General features: G+C 42.7%; 1 protein-coding gene across 1 annotated transcript in view; it reads right to left on the bottom strand.

The window, feature by feature from the left end:
- The window catches only part of dnai1.2 (dynein, axonemal, intermediate chain 1, paralog 2), a 244,312-nt gene that overhangs the window by 89,985 nt on the left and 138,223 nt on the right, over positions 1-16,104 (bottom strand). Inside the window, exon 16 of the mRNA XM_059651517.1 lies at positions 11,616-11,695. Within this exon, the coding sequence (XP_059507500.1) occupies positions 11,616-11,695 (80 nt within the window). The remainder of the gene's footprint in view (positions 1-11,615; positions 11,696-16,104) is intronic.

Raw genomic sequence — 16,104 nt, 5'->3', positions numbered from 1 at the left:
ACTGACGCAAAATATTCATTGAGTATCTCTCCTGTCTTCTGGGGTTCAACATGAAGACGATCTCCTTGGTCTTTAAGAGAACGTACCCTCTATCTAATTACTGTCTTCCTCTTAAAGAATTTGTAGAATCTCTTTGGATTATCTTTAACTTGATCTGCCAATTCTATCACATATCCCCTCTTTGCCTACCTGGTTTCTCCCTTAAGAATGCCCCTGCACTCTTCATATTGATTAAGAGATTCAATTGAACCAAGTTGTCTACATCTTAAAGAAAAAGATTCTTTTGTTTTGTCCTTGATTAGAACCTTAATATCTTTATTCATCCATTGTTCCTTAATCTTACCAGCCTTATCCTTCACCCAAACATGAATAAAATGTCTCTGAACTCTTGTCGTCACACTCTTTAACACTTCCCACTTGTCAGACGTCCTTTTACCTTCAAACAGTCTACTCCTATCAACTTTTGAAATTTCTTGTCTCATACCATTAAAATTTGCCTTACTCCAATTAAAAACATTAACTTTTATGGAAGACTTATCCTCTTCCATAACCATTTTAAAACTAATAGAATCATGAAACTAATCGAATTATGTCCTTATCACTATCCAAGTAAGTTGCCTCAATGTTGCTGAATGGGGCTGCAGTTGAGGTTTTTATCACTTTAACCTTCTGTATCTGCTCCTGATCGATTATAATGAGGAGTTCTAGAACCACAGAAGGAGGCCAATCAACCCATCATGTCTGTACGGGCTCCTGGGAGAGGAGCACAGTGGCTCAGTGGTTAGCACTGCTGCCTCACAGCACCAGCACCTCAGGTTCAATTTCACCTTCTGGTGACTGTCTGTGTGTGTGGTGCTTGCACGTTCTCCCCGTGTCTGCGTGGGTTTCCTCCAGGTGCTCCGGTTTCCTCCCACAGTCCAAAGAGGTGCAGGCTAGGTGGATTGGCTATGCTAAATTGCCCGTAGTGTTCATAGATGTGTAGATTAGGTGGGTTACAGGGGGATGGGTCTGGGTGGGGTGGTCTGAGGTTTGGTGTGGACTTGTTGGGCCAAAGGCCCTGTTTCCACACTGTAGGGATTTTATGATCTAGTCCCATTCTCCGGCCCTATCAGCTGGACTCTAAGCCTTCCCAATCTAAACAAAAGCCCATTAGTTCTTCAATACTATCTCTGCCAAACTGTTTTATCACCATGGTTACAGAAACACTCACAAATTAATCATTAAATACTTTCCATCACACAAGCGATAGTTCAAAATTTTAAAAATCCAATTTTAAAATAAGTGACATTAAAACATGTAAAAATCACACAGAATACATCACATGGTTTCTATATAACTGACTCCTTAATTAAGATTACGGTAAGGATTAAGGGCAGCACCAGCAACACCAAAAGTAGCAACAGCAATCTTCTCCTCAAGAACCTGTTCCTCCACAGTACAGAAGGCATACATGTGGGAATGCAGGATGGGAGTCTACCAGCAAAGGATAACAGACAGTGGATAGGCTTTCTGGATAAGGCTGAGGACCAACCCCTTGAGGAAGATCAGACTTTTTCATCGGATGACCATTTTTAACCTGCTGGATGAAGACCTTCTTATAAGTGGCTAAAATCAAGGATTGAAAATGATGGTTCATGCCACCATAGCCTTTTTGTTTTGTCTGACTTCCTCTAGGACTCTCAATGGTGCTTGTAAAATCTTACACTTTACAGCTCACAAGTATTTCACAAGTCATAGTTATTCCATGTTTGCCAAAATAGCACTTACATGAACTTGATGAAACCAATCATAAAGAAAGGGTGCTTATATTTTCTGCCCTGGCTAGGTTCCAGGAAGTCTTTGATTTCAGACATGTAGTAGTCAAATTACCCATGAATTTCATCAACTTAAAGGCATCCCCTCCATCAAAGTTCAGATGGTATAAAACCACCAAAATATCATGCAGGCATCATAATGTGCAAAATTTCTAAGGACTAATGTCTTTATCCTAAGACAGTAACATCTGCTACAGTCATTCACAAATTGAAGAAGAGTCAGTGGAAGGTCCTTGGAGCCTTCTGAACAGCCTGCTTTATGACTGTGACAGGAGAATGTGCTGGCAATAAAGTCTAACTATACCACCGGTTCCACCATTAGTATAACTGTGATGATTTAATCAAAATGACCAATTGATCCCTTTTCTACTACAATCCATAATTTTAAAAAAATCCTTTCACAAAGCTTATTTAGTGAGCTCAAAATATTCCGTTTATTAGATCACAAGATGTATTCTTGGAGCAAGTGGCAAACATTGGTTAAAACCCAGGATATAATCTGGAATTACAGCTATATATATCCGCTTAATCCCTAATTCACAGACTCACTCACTCAAACCAAAAGTTAACAGTATCTAGAAAGATGACATTTAATAGGAAAAAAGCAGAAAATAAAAACACCCCAGTTGGACAAGCTTCTTAAAACAAAGGATAGTATTTGATAAAACGAGTGCAGTGCTAGATGAACACAGCAGGACAAGCAGCATCACAGTAGCAGGGAAGCTGACATTCCGGGTCTGGACCCTTCTTCAGAAATTTGATGACTTCTCTTGGAACACTGGATTTCTTAGTCAAGGAACTGTTGAAAATTATAGACTGTTGGAAGTTGCTCAGTTTGGAATGAAATCAATCTGGACCTAAGTCTTTGGACAGTCACTAGAGGTTTACTTTTGAGGTTTAGAAGGTCATCAGAAATACTGATATTTGGAAACTTCATCAGTCAAACATTTACTGAAAAGTGAGAGAGTCGTAGTTCCTGAGATTTTCTTTAATGACCACTATTACATTTGGTGATAAACTACTTTTAAAGCTACAGTCAGTACCTTGCACACAGGTGTGAGATTGTTAACCTGCTTAGACCAGCATCTAAGTTTGTCCAGTTTGTTACCAGCATCGAATTCCACTGCTGTGTCATTTACTATGACTGTCTTCAATATGTATGTTTGATCTCTTATCGATAGAGGATCATTGTTGTCCTCTCTGCCTCCTAGCACAAATCTCTAAGGTCGGTAGAAAATCTTGGAATGTGATACCAGCCTTGTTTGTACCTCTTGTACCTTTGACACAAATAGCCACAGCCTGCACATTTTCAAAATGTACTGTGATTCTTAAATCCAAATTACTTATATAAATGCTGAACAACAGTTGTCCCATCACTGATTCTTGTGAAACTTTTCTAACTTGTCATTGGTCAGAGTGACTATCTCCAATTACTATTCTTTGTTTCCTGTTTTGTATCCTGTTTTAGCTTCCTATCCAACTTGCTACTTATCCCAAGTTTGCATGTTCTCATCCTAGTCATAAGCCGCAGTTGACTTTTTGAGCTGCTACAGATTTAGAAGTATGGGTAATCTCAAAATATTGGTAGGGGCAGTTGCAGGATTTTGACTCAGCAACAGTGAAGAAAGAGTGATATAGTTCCAAGTGAGGATGTTATGTAGCTTGGAGGGAAATTTGCTGTAAATAGTGTTTCCTCACATCTGCTATTCTTGTCCTTCTGCGTATTAGATGTTGTGAGTTTGGAAGGAGCTGTCAAAGGAGCCTTGATAAATTACTGCAGTGCATCTTGTAGGCAGCATGCTCCACTGCTGCTGGGTGTCAGTGTTGAAGGTAGTGAATGTTGAAGATGGTTGGAAAGCAAACTAAATGGGCTGATTTTTCTGGATGATGTCAACCCTTGTTACATGTTGTTAGAAATACGCTCAACCAGAGAAGCGTAAAATATTCCATTATATTTCTGACTTGTGCCTTGCAGATGGTAAATAGACATTGGGGAGACAAAATTTGTGTTACCACAGCATTCCTAGGGTCTGAACTGTTTTTGTACCCACAATATTTTCAAAGTTGGTCCAGAGTTCAGTTTCTGGTCAAAGGTCACTCTCAAGCTTTTGACAGCGGGCAATTCAGTGACAGTGACGTCATTAAGTCAAGTTTAGATTAGATTCTTTCTTCTAAGAGACGATCATTGCCTGGCACTTGTGTAATTTAAATGTTACCTGCCATTTGTCAGCTCTAAACTGGATCTTATCCAGGAGGAACTCCTGCAGAGACATCCTGAGACAGATGATTTGGAACTGATTTGACTGAAGTTTTTAAATTTTCAATTTTTTTGACTGCAAGATGGTAGCGAAGTAGGATGTTCCAGCTGAATCTCATCCTCTCCACCCCTTCTTCTTTCTGTTTTCTTCTTCTTTCTCTCAATTCTTCTTCTTATTCACCTTCCTCTTTTCTGTTCGACTCCTGGCCGCTGGCAACGATCTCAGGACTTCAGCATGCAATGATTCCCAGTCTCAGATAAGTGAAGATTCTCAGCCTCTGGCAATGATTTCTGGCCTCTGGAGAACTGTAATTCCCGTCCTCCAGTGAGCAGTGACCCCTGGCTTCTGGCAATGATTCCCAGCCTCCCCTGGCGCATCTGCTTCCTGCCTGGCACAGCAGCTGCCTGGCATAGCAGAGGGTCCTCCCTGCCTGGCGCAGCAGCCTCCTGGCATAGCGCCCTTCCAGCCTCCTCGACCTCTTGATTTGGTGCAGCAGTCTTCTGGCATGGCAATGATGACATCCCGGCCCAGCCCAGCAGCCTACTCTCAGAGGAGCATTCCAGCATGGCGTGGTGAATTCCAGATTGGTGCAGCATTCTCCTCCGATAGGGGCATCCACCAAGCATGGTGTGGTAACCCCCTGACCTGGCGCAGCAAGCCTCCCACAGCAGCCTCACAGTGTGGCATGGCATGTCATTGGTGCAGTGCCAAGCCAGGGCCAAGTGTAGATTGGAAGCTACGTACCAGTGTGGTCTGCTGTACTGAACTTTTAGTTCTGTCATCAGAGATAATGGGAACTGCAGATGCTGAAGAATTCGAGATAACAAAGTGTAGAATTCCTCTGCCTCCGCCGCATCTGCTCCTACGATGAGGCATTCCACTCCCGCACATCCCAGATGTCCAAGTTCTTCAAGGACCGCAACTTTCCCCCCATAGTGGTCGAGAACGCCCTTGACCGCGTCTCCGCATTTCCGGCAACACATCCCTCACACCCTGCCCCTGCCACAACCGCCCAAAGAGGATCCCCCTCGTTCTCACACACCACCCCACCAACCTCCGGATACAACGCATCATCCTCCGACACTTCCGCCATCTACAATCCGACCCCACCACCCAAGACATTTTTCCATCCCCACCCTTGTCTGCTTTCTGGAGAGACCACTCTCTCCGTGACTCCCTTGTTCGCTCCACACTACCCTCCAAGCCCACCACACCCAGCACCTTCCCCTGCAACCGCAGGAAATGCTACACTTGCCCCCACACCTCCTCCCTCACGCCTATCCCAGGCCCCAAGATGACTTTCCATATTAGGCAGAGGTTCACCTGCACATCTACCAATGTGGTATACTGTATCCATTGTACCCGGTGTGGCTTCCTGTACTTTGGGGAAACCAAGCGGAGGCTTGGGGACCGCTTTGCAGAACACCTCCGCTCAGTTCGCAATAAACAACTGCACCTCCCAGTCGCAAACCATTTCAACTCCCCCTCCCATTCTTTAGATGACATGTCCATCATGGGCCTCCTTCAGTGCCACAATGATGCCACCCGAAGGTTGCAGGAACAGCAACTCATATTCCGCGTGGGAACCCTGCAGCCCAATGGTATCAATGTGGACTTCACCACCTTCAAAATCTCCCCTTTCCCCACCGCATCCCAAAACCAGCCCAGTTCGTCCCCTCCCCCCACTGCACCACACAACCAGCCCAGTTCGTCCCCTCCACCCACTGCACCACGCAACCAGTCCAGCCTGTCTCTGCCTCCCTAACCTGTTCTTCCTCTCACCCATCCCTTCCTCCCACCCCAAGCCGCACCTCCATCTCCTACCTACTAACCTCATCCCACCTCCTTGACCTGTCCGTCTTCCCTGGACTGACCTATCTCCTCCCTACCTCCCCACCTATACTCTTCTCGCCACCTATCTTCTTTTCTCCCCATCTTCGGTCCGCCTCCCCCTCTCTCCCCATTTATTCCAGAACCCTCACCCCATCCCCCTCTCTGATGAAGGGTCTAGGCCCGTAACGTCAGCTTTTGTGCTCCTGAGATGCTGCTGGGCCTGCTGTGTTCATCCAGCCTCACATTTTATTAACAAAGTGTGGAGCTGGATGAACACAGCAGGCCAAGCAGCATCTAAGGAGCTTTTCTGATGAAGGGTCTGGGCCCGAAACATCAGCTTTTGTGCTCCTAAGATGCTGCTTGGCCTGCTGTGTTCATCCAGCTCCACACTTTGTTATCTTTTATTTCTGTAATGCTGGATATTTTACTTCTGTTATTGTCTAAATCTTGTAACTAAAGAAGCTGTGCCTGGGTACTTTTGTATCTAAGTTAGCACTGTAATTTGCAACACAAAAATTTCGCTACACTCATTAAGTATATGTGACAATAAAGGCTTTTCTATTCTATTCCATTCTAATCTACAGCAATAATGATGTAGGAAGGACAGCTTTAGATTTCGAGGGCACCTGATCCTGGAGCAGGTTATATTATTCTAGTTGGACGGGGATGAATATTCTCGCAGGGAAATTTGCTGGTGTTGAATGAACACCTAAAACAGAAAAGGAGTTGATTTGGCTCATCATTTCTGTGGTGGTTCATTGCAACAGTGACTTAGTTCGTCCCACTCCTCCACCTTGTTCCTGTAGAACTACAATTTCTTACTGCTCAGGAAGAGGTCCATTTTTCTTTTCATGGTCTGCATTGTGTCTTTTTGTTTGGGGATGATATAAACTAGTTACTCAAAGAAACGGAAGCCAGAGAGAGAATTCAGATAGGAGAAAATGAACCTGATAATGGAGAGTAAGTGGTAAACAAAAGTGAAAGACAGCAGAAAAAGTGTAAACAAATAGAGTCAGAATACAGAATAACATTCCAAATGCAGAAGTAAAGACGGTCTATCCGAATGCACATAGAATTTGCAATTTGGGATATGAACAGATGACATAGCGAAGCAGTGGAGTATAATCGAGTTGCCAGTCTGATTGTGGCCAGGGATGACTGAGGTTGAGAACTAAGTATTCAAGGCTATTCACTATTTAGGACGGACAGATAAAAGGAATAAAAGATGCAATTGTACTGATAATAAGGGAAGGAATCATCATGTTAGTGAAAGCGAATCTTGGATCAATTTGTCTAGGTGGAGCAAAGAAATATCAAAGTGTAGCAAATATTGATTGGAATAAAAGCAGAAATTGCTGGGAAAACTCAGCATGTTTGGGAGCACCTGTGCAGAGAAAGCAGAGTTAACATTTTGGATCGAGTAACCCTTCTTCAGAACTCAAGAAAGGTTCTGAAGAAATGTTAACTCTGCATTTGAAATGCTACGTCTACTTTCTCTCCACAAATGCTGCCAGACCTGCTGAGTTTTCCCAGCAATTACTGTTTTTGTTTCCGATTTTTTTGTTAAACATTGATAGTTGTTTATTCACCATCAACTATCAGTGGTAAAATAGGGCATGGTATACATCAGGAAATTTCAAGTGCATGTAACAACAGCAATTCAGTAATCATCGGTAACTTCAATCTGCATATTGACTGGGTAAATCAAATGAGCATGAATCAAGTGAGACAAATTCCTGGAATTATATTCGAGAGCAATGTGTCAACGAACCATACAGGGATCTGAATTTAGATTACAATAGTAATTTATTATCTCTTTTATTCTGACAATAAAAAAGGTAGAAGTATGATTCTTGCTTCAGGTGAATATAGGGAATGTGACAGGTCCCAAGTTCAAACCCTGGATGAGCCCTTGTCATCTTTGACTCTATTCTTCATTTAGTGATGACCCGCTGGTTCAGTGGTTAGCACTGCTGCCTCATTCAGCCAGGGTTTGATTCCTGCCTTGGGTGACTATCTGTGTGGAGTTTGCACATTTGCCCCATATCTGTGCGTTTCCTCTGGGTACTCTGGTTTCTTCCCACCATCCAAAGATGTGCATGTTAAATGATTGGCCATGCTGAATTGCCCAGTATCCAAGTTTATACAGGCCAGATGGATTAGCCATGGGCAATGCGGGGTTACAAGGATAGGGTAGAGGGGTGGGATGCTCTTCAGAGGGGTCTTTATGGATTTGATGGGCAAAATGGCCTCCTCCCACACTATGAGATTCTTCAATTCAAAAATATGGTGAGACAAGTTTAAATCACCATTCTCTGGTGCCATTTTAAAAAATACAGAAATTATACATATGGAACAAAATACAAAGTCCATCTTAGTTCAATTCACAGTCCCAGGGCTCCTGAAGTTGAGGAAACCCAATACCAAAGAATTTGGCGTTGAGAAAGGGCTAATTAATCTTGTTCTAAAAGAACATTTAGTGAAGAGTGACCACAATACGATTAAATTTTCCATGACATTTGAAAAAGATGTAGTTCAATCCAAACCCAGTGTGTTAAATCTAATCAAAGGGAACTACAAAAGTATGAGGGGGCAGGTTGGCTGCAGTGGATTGGGAAAATATATTAAAAATATATGAGGATACACAGGCACATGGTATATAAATACTTAATACATGGTTGACAATAAACATACATTCTTTTTAGACACCAAAACCTAACGTGAAAAACGAGTCAATGTGGCTAAAAAAGAAAATTAAAAATTGAATTTTATAATTCAGCAAATGATTCTCAAAAATTTGTTAAAGAAAAAGTACTATACGACTATAAACTGCAAAAAAAAAATTGTTAAAACTTATACAAATACATAAAAAGGAAAAGATTAGCAAAGCCAAACTAAGTGCATTATAGGCAGCATAATTAAAATGGCAAAAGGGAAAGGCTGAAAAACATAGAACAGTACAGCACAGTACAGGCCCTTCAGCCCACGATGTTGTGCTGACCTATTATCCTACTCTAAGATCAAACTACTCAGCATACCCTACATTTTGCTATCATCCATGTGCCTATCCAAGAGTCACTTAAATGTCTCTAAAGTATTTGAGTCCACTACCACCTCCAGCAGCACATTCCACACACCTACCACTCTCTGTGTAAAGAACATACCTCTGATATCTCCCCTATACCTTCCTCCAATCACCTTAAAATTATGCCCCCTCATAACAGTCATTTCCACCTGGGATAAAGTCTCTGGGTATCCACTTTATCTATGCCTCTCATCATCTTGTACACCTCTATCAAGTCACCTCTCATCCTTCTTTGCTCCAATGAGAAAAGCCAGCCTCCCTCCCTCAAACTTTCCTCATAAGACATGACCTCCAGCCCAGGCAGCATCCTGGTAAATCTTTTCTGCACCCTCTCTAAAGCTTCTACCTTCTTCCTATTATGAAGCAACCAGAACTGAACAAAATGTGACTCTTCTTGTGACTCAAAACCTCCAATTGTGGCAACATCCTGGTAAATCTTTTGTTCTCCAATTTAATAACATCCTTTCTAAAGAAGAGCAATGAGAACTGTACACAGTAGTCCAAAAGTAGCCTCACCAGTGTCATCTACAACCTCAATATGATGTCCCAACACCTCGACTCAGTGAAAACAACCAATGCTGGAGATCACAGAGGGTCAGGCAGCATTCATGGAGTGAGAGAGAGATAACACAGTGCGGAGCCGGATGAACACAACAGGCCAAGCGGCACCAGAGGATCAGAAAAGTCGACATTTCTGAAAAATGGTCTCAACCTGAAACATCAGTCTCCCTGCTCCTCCAACGCCGCCCGGCCCAACACGCCCACCCAGCTCCACACCCCGCCACCTCAGATTCACCAGCGTTGGCAGTTCCTACTGCCCTAAGGAGAGACAGCAAGTCAATGCCTCAAGGGCTTGAAATGCTAGCTTGTTCTCTCTCCATGGGTGCTGTCCAACCCACGGTGATCTCCAGCATCTGTTGCCTTCAGTACAGATTCTAGCATTTGCAGTAATTTGCTCCGATACTCAATGTTCTGAACAATGAAAGCAATAAATGCTTTCTTAACCGCCATGTCTACCTGTGACACAACTTTCAAAGAGCTATGTACCTGAACCCCTGGGTCTCTGTTTGACAACACTACCCAGGGACCTATCATTAACTGTATAATTCCTGTCTTTGTTCATTTTACCAATATGCAAAACCTGGCATTTATGCACATTAAATTCCATCTGCCAGTCCTCAGCCCACCGGCCCAATTGATCAAGATCCCTTTGTAGTTTTAGATAACCTTCTTCATTTCGACTATATGACATATTTTGGTGGCTTACTAACCATGCCTCCTAAATTCTCATCCAAATCATTCATACACCACATGGATTTGAGCAGCCAATGAAGACTCCACACTGTTGCCTTCTCAATTATGGGTAGGCAACAAATGCTGGTCCTGCTGTGAAAGGCCACATTCCTTGAATGAATAAAAAAATGACTTAAACATAAAATATAGCATTGCAAGTACACTAAAATGAACAAGCTTCAAAATCTCCCCTTCCCCCACTGCATCCCAAAACCAGCCCAGCTTGACCCCGCCTCCCTAACCTGTTCTTCCTCTCACCCATCCTTTCCTCCCACCTCAAGCCGCACCTCCATTTCCCACCTACTAACCTCATCCCGCCTCCTTGACCTGACCGTCTTCCCTGGACTGACCTATCCCCTCCCTACCTCCCCACCTATACTCTCCTCTCCACCTATCTTCTTTTCTCTCCATCTTCGGTCCGCCTCCCCCTCTCTCCCTATTTATTCCAGAACCCTCTCCCTCTCCCCATCCCCCTCTCTGATGAAGGGTCGAGGCCCGAAACGTCAGCTTTTGTGCTCCTGAGATGCTGCTTGGCCTGCTGTGTTCATCTAGCTTCACACTTGGTTAAAATGAACAATATATTGAGTTCAACTGTGGCATTTTCACCTTTGAGTCAGTACATGTGGATTAAAATCTTTCTGGAAAGAAAACACCATGTTGATTAAAAGTACACAGAGGTCTACATGTCAGTCTGAAGCCTCGGCCTTCAAATTGGAAAATTTCACCCTGACCAAAGTATTTGGAATTTCAGCACCTCTAGCCAGGCTTATGTCTCAGTGAATAATAACCATGGAAGAAATCCTGCTCATACTGTGCCCTCATGGAACTAGACTATCCAGAGAATTCCATGATTGCAAAGTAGAGAATGGCCAGTGCGCTAAAATCCATACAGTTTGCTCATCATTTCTGCTTGTTCTACACTGTCACAAGTAGGTGCTGATTGCAAGTTCTTTTTTTGAGTGAGAGGAGATAACATGACACTTCAAAAGATTTAGATTTCATAGTTATTATTTTGTGTCTGTCTTCACAGAGGAAGATACAAGAAATCTGGAAAAGATATTAGAAATCTAAGGATTTTTGAGAATGAGGGACTAAAAGAAATTAGCTTTTGTAAGAAGTAACACGGGAGAAATGAATTGGGCCTCAAATGTGACAACTACCCAGGGCTTGACGATCTACACGCCATAGCACTAAAGCAAATGCAATCAAGATAGTGAGACAATATGTGTTGCGATGTTTTTACATGATTTATATGTTTTACACATTGCAATGCATCCCAACATGCTGTTGCTCTCTTTAGCAGTCTGGAAATATTATTTATTGTGTTTCTACCTTGTGTATTTTTCCTTCTTCTGTGCCCACTAGAAACAAGTTGTCCTTCTGTTTATGGAAGTCAAACGAAGTTCCACATCCTACAAACATATAAAATGTGAAGGATTCAGATTTGAAAGTTTAGAGATTTTCCTAATTGGCATGGCTGGAAAAAAACAGACAATAGACAACAGGTGCAGGAGTAGGCCATTTGGCCCTTCGAGCCAGCACCACCATTCATTATGATCCTGGCTGATCATCCACAATCAAAATCCTGTTCCTGCCTTATCCCCATAACCCTTGATTCCACTATCTTTATGAGCTCTATCTATCTCTTTCTTGAAACTATCCAGAGACTTGGCCTCCACTGCCTTCTGGGGCAGAGCATTCCATATATCCACCACTCTCTGGGTGAAGAAGTTTCTCCTCAACTCTGTTCTAAATGGCCTACCTCTTATTTTTAAACGGTGTCCTCTGGTTCTGGACTCCCCCATCAACGGAAACAGCCTTCCTGCCTCCAGATTGTCCAATCCCTTAATAACTTTATACGTCTCAATCAGATCCCCTCTCATCCTCCTAAACTCGGGTGTACACAAGCCCAGTCGCTCCAATCTTTCAACATATGATAGTCCCGCCATTCTGGGAATTGACCTCGTGAACCGACGCTGCACTCCCTCAATAGCCAGAATGTCCTTCCTCAAATTTGGAGACCAAAACTGCACACAATACTCCAGGTACGGTCTCACCAGGGCCCTGTACAGCTGCAAAAGGACCTCTTTGCTCCTATACTCAATTCCTCTTGTTATGAAGGCCAGCATGCCATTAGCTTTCTTCACTGCCTGCTGTACCTGCATGCTTGCTTTCATTGACTGATGTACAAGAACACCCAGATCTCGTTGAACTTCCCCTTTATCTAACTTGGCTCCATTTAGATAGTAATCTGCCTTCCTGTTCTTGCCACCAAAGTGTATAACCACACATTTATCCACATTAAACTGCATCTGCCATGCATCTGTCTACTCACCTAGCCTGTCCAAGTCACCCTGTATTCTCATAACATCTTCCTCACATTTCACCCTGCCACCCAGCTTTGTGTCATTAGCAAATTGGCTAATGTTACTTTTAATGCCTTCATCTATATCATTAATGTATATTGTAAATAGCTGCAGTCCCAGCACTGAACCATGTGGAACGCCACTGGTCACTGCCTGCCATTCCGAAAGGGACCTGTTTATCACTACTCTTTGCTTCCTGTCAGCCAGCCAATTTTCAATCCAAGCCAGTATTTTGCCCCCAATACCATGTGCCCTAATTTTGGTCACCAATCTCCTATGTGGGACTTTATCAAAGGTTTTCTGAAAGTCCAGGTATACTACATCCACTGGCTCTCCCTTGTCCATCTTCATAGTTACATCCTCAAAAAATTCCAGAAGATTAGTCAAGCACAAGTTCCCCTTCGTAAATCCATGCTGGCTCTGACCTATCCTGTTACTGCTATCCAAATGATTCGTAATTTCATCTTTTATAATTGACTCCAGCATCTTTCCCACCACTGACGTCAGGCTAACTGGCTATAATTCCCTGTTTTCTCTCTCCTCCTTTCTTGAAAAGTGGGACAACATTAGCCACTCTCCAATCCGCAGGAACTGATCCTGAATCTATAGAACATTCGAAAATAATTACCAATGCGTCCACGATTTGTAGAGCCACCTCCTTAAGTACCCTGAGATGCAGACCATCAGGTCCCAGGGATTTATGAGCCTTCAGACCTAACAATCTATCCGACACCATTTCCTGCCTAATATAAATTCCCTTCAGTTCATCCTTTACCCTTGGTCCTTCAGCCACTATAACATCTGGGAGATTGCTTGTGTCTTCCCCAGTGAAGACAGATCCAAAGTACCTATTCAACTCTTCTGCCATTTCCTTGTTCCCCATAATAAATTCACCCGTTTCTGTCTTCAAGGGCCCAACTTTAGTCTTAACCATTTTTTTCTTTGTCATATAACGACACAAATTATGAGCAAGAGTAGGCTCTTTGGCCCCTTAAGTATGTTCCGCCATACGTTAAGCCTCATGGGTAGTGTTTTTGTGGCCTTAACACCACTTCTCTGTCTACCCATTAAAACCTTTGACTCACCTGTTTGTCAAGAATCTATTTATCTTGGCCTTATATATATTCACGATGTTGCCTTATGACCACAGATTCATGACTAACAGGGAGAGCAAATTTCCCCTCAACTTGGTCTTTCGTGAGAGACTCCTTCCTTTTAAAGCATGTCACCTATTTCTGGTCTCTCACACAAGGGGAAACATCCATTCAACATTCACCCTGTCAAGTCCTATCGGGAGCTTATGGTTCCAATTTTCAAAACCTTGGGTGTGGCAAGGAAGGTGGTGTGAAGGGCAAATAATTGGGAAAATTAGCTTAAATTATACAGATTAGCAATTACATGTTGGGAAAGAAGATCTGCTGGGGTCATTTAATGGTGAATTAAATACTTCAACGTCGCCACTGGCCAGATTACTTACATTTCTGGCTGATCATCTGAATCCCTTAAAAACTAGGAGCTGCTGCACTCTAATTGGCTGGCAGCTTCTGGTGAGGTGGAACATCATCACTGAGGCCCATGATTTACCAAGCAGGCACCAGGCTGTTTGGAACTATCTGAATGGAACTTGATCCAGTGAGCTTTTTAGGTGGCAACAGAGAGTCATGGAAACATTGAAAATAGGACCATGACTGGGCCATTGATGATCATCCAACTGACTATCCTGTTCCTGCTTTCTTCCCATATCCTTTGATGCCTAGTGTAAGAACTTAAATTGGGGCATGATTATTAAGCAGGTACAGGAACACAGAGTCCTGGGAGCACAAGTCCACAAATCATTGAAATGGCAGGACATATAGAGAAGTTGATAAAGCATACAAGGTTCTCAACTTTATTAATGGGAGCACAGAGTCTCAGATCAGGGAGATGGTTTTGAATTTGTTCAAGATACTTCAGATGAGACAAAAAGCTGGGTAAGAAGATGAGCTGTGTGGAGGATGCCGAGATGCTTCGCTGTGATTTTAATAAGTCGAGTGAGTGGACAAATGAAAGGTAGTTGAAGTATAATATGAGGTTATCCACTTTGGTAGTAAAAACCAGAAAGTGGCTTATTATATGAACGGTGATAGGTTGGGAAAGGAGGTGATGCAGGAAGGCCTAAGTGTCCTTGTACACTAGACACTGAAAGTAAGCACGTAACAGGCAGTGAAGAAAACAAATAGTATATTGACCTCCACAGCTAGATGATTATGCAGTTACAAGTGCCACATTATAAGAAGGATGTGAATGCACTGGGGAGAGTGCAGAAGTGATTTACAAGAATGGTTTCATGAATGGTTTCAGTTATGAGGACAGATTGAAGAATTTAGAAGTTGGAGAGAAGGCGGCTTAGAGGATATTTGTGAAGGGTACTCTAAATCATGACTGGGCTGGATAGAGTAGCTGGGGAGAAGCTGTTCCCCTTTTTCTCTCTTTTAAAAGAGAAAAGAAAATATTTTCATACAGCGAATATTTAAGGTATGGAATGCACTACTGTGGTGGAAGCAGGTTCAGTTGAGGAATTCAAAATGTCATTGGATGATTATTTATGGAAATGGTGGGAAATGAGCAGGAGATTGGCACTAGGTTACAGAACCGGTGCAGGCACAATGGACTGAATGGTCTTCATCTGCATTATATAAATCTGTGATTCTGTGGACTATATCCAACTAAATCTTGAAAATATTCAATGTTTTGGCCTCAAGTGTTTCCTGTAGTCAAGAATTCCACAGGATCACCATTCTGTGCAATGAAATTTCTCCTCATCTTAATCCTAAAGCCTTACCCAGTTTCCTTAAACTGTAATTCCCAGTCCAGGGCTCCCTGATCATTGGAAACATCCTTCCTGCATTTTACATGTTTAGTCCTGTCAGAATTATCTAGATTTTTGAGATTTTCCCAATTCTTCCAAATTTCAGTGAATACTGTCCTAACTGATCCAGTCTCCCTTCATACTTCAGTTCTGCTTGCCCAAAAATCAGTCTGGTAAACCTGAATTGCACTTCTTTCATGGGCAGAATATTCTTCCTCTATTAAGGTGAGCAGACTTGGTCTCAACACAGCAGGTGTGGTTTCACCAAGACCAGAAAGATAGCACTGCTTCTGTACTTGAACCCTCTGGCTGTGGAGGCCAATATACTATTTGTTTTCTTCATTGGCTGTTGCATGCTTATTTTCAGTGTCTGGCATACAAGGACACCTAGGCCTTCCTGCATCACCTCCTCTCCCAACCTATCACCATTCATATAATAATTCACTTTCTGGTTTTTACTACCAAAGTAGATAACTTCATATTATACTTCAACTACCGTTCATTTGTCCACTCACTCAACTTATTAAAAGCACACCGATGCATCTCAGCATCCTCCACACAGCTCATCTTCTCACCCAGCTTTTTGTCTTCTGAGAATGTGGAGATA

This window comes from Stegostoma tigrinum, chromosome 1, assembly GCF_030684315.1.
Source record: "Stegostoma tigrinum isolate sSteTig4 chromosome 1, sSteTig4.hap1, whole genome shotgun sequence".
Lineage (NCBI taxonomy): Eukaryota > Metazoa > Chordata > Chondrichthyes > Orectolobiformes > Stegostomatidae > Stegostoma > Stegostoma tigrinum.
The sequence above is the reverse complement of the archived record's forward strand: the minus strand, read 5'-3'. Positions and strand labels throughout refer to the sequence as shown.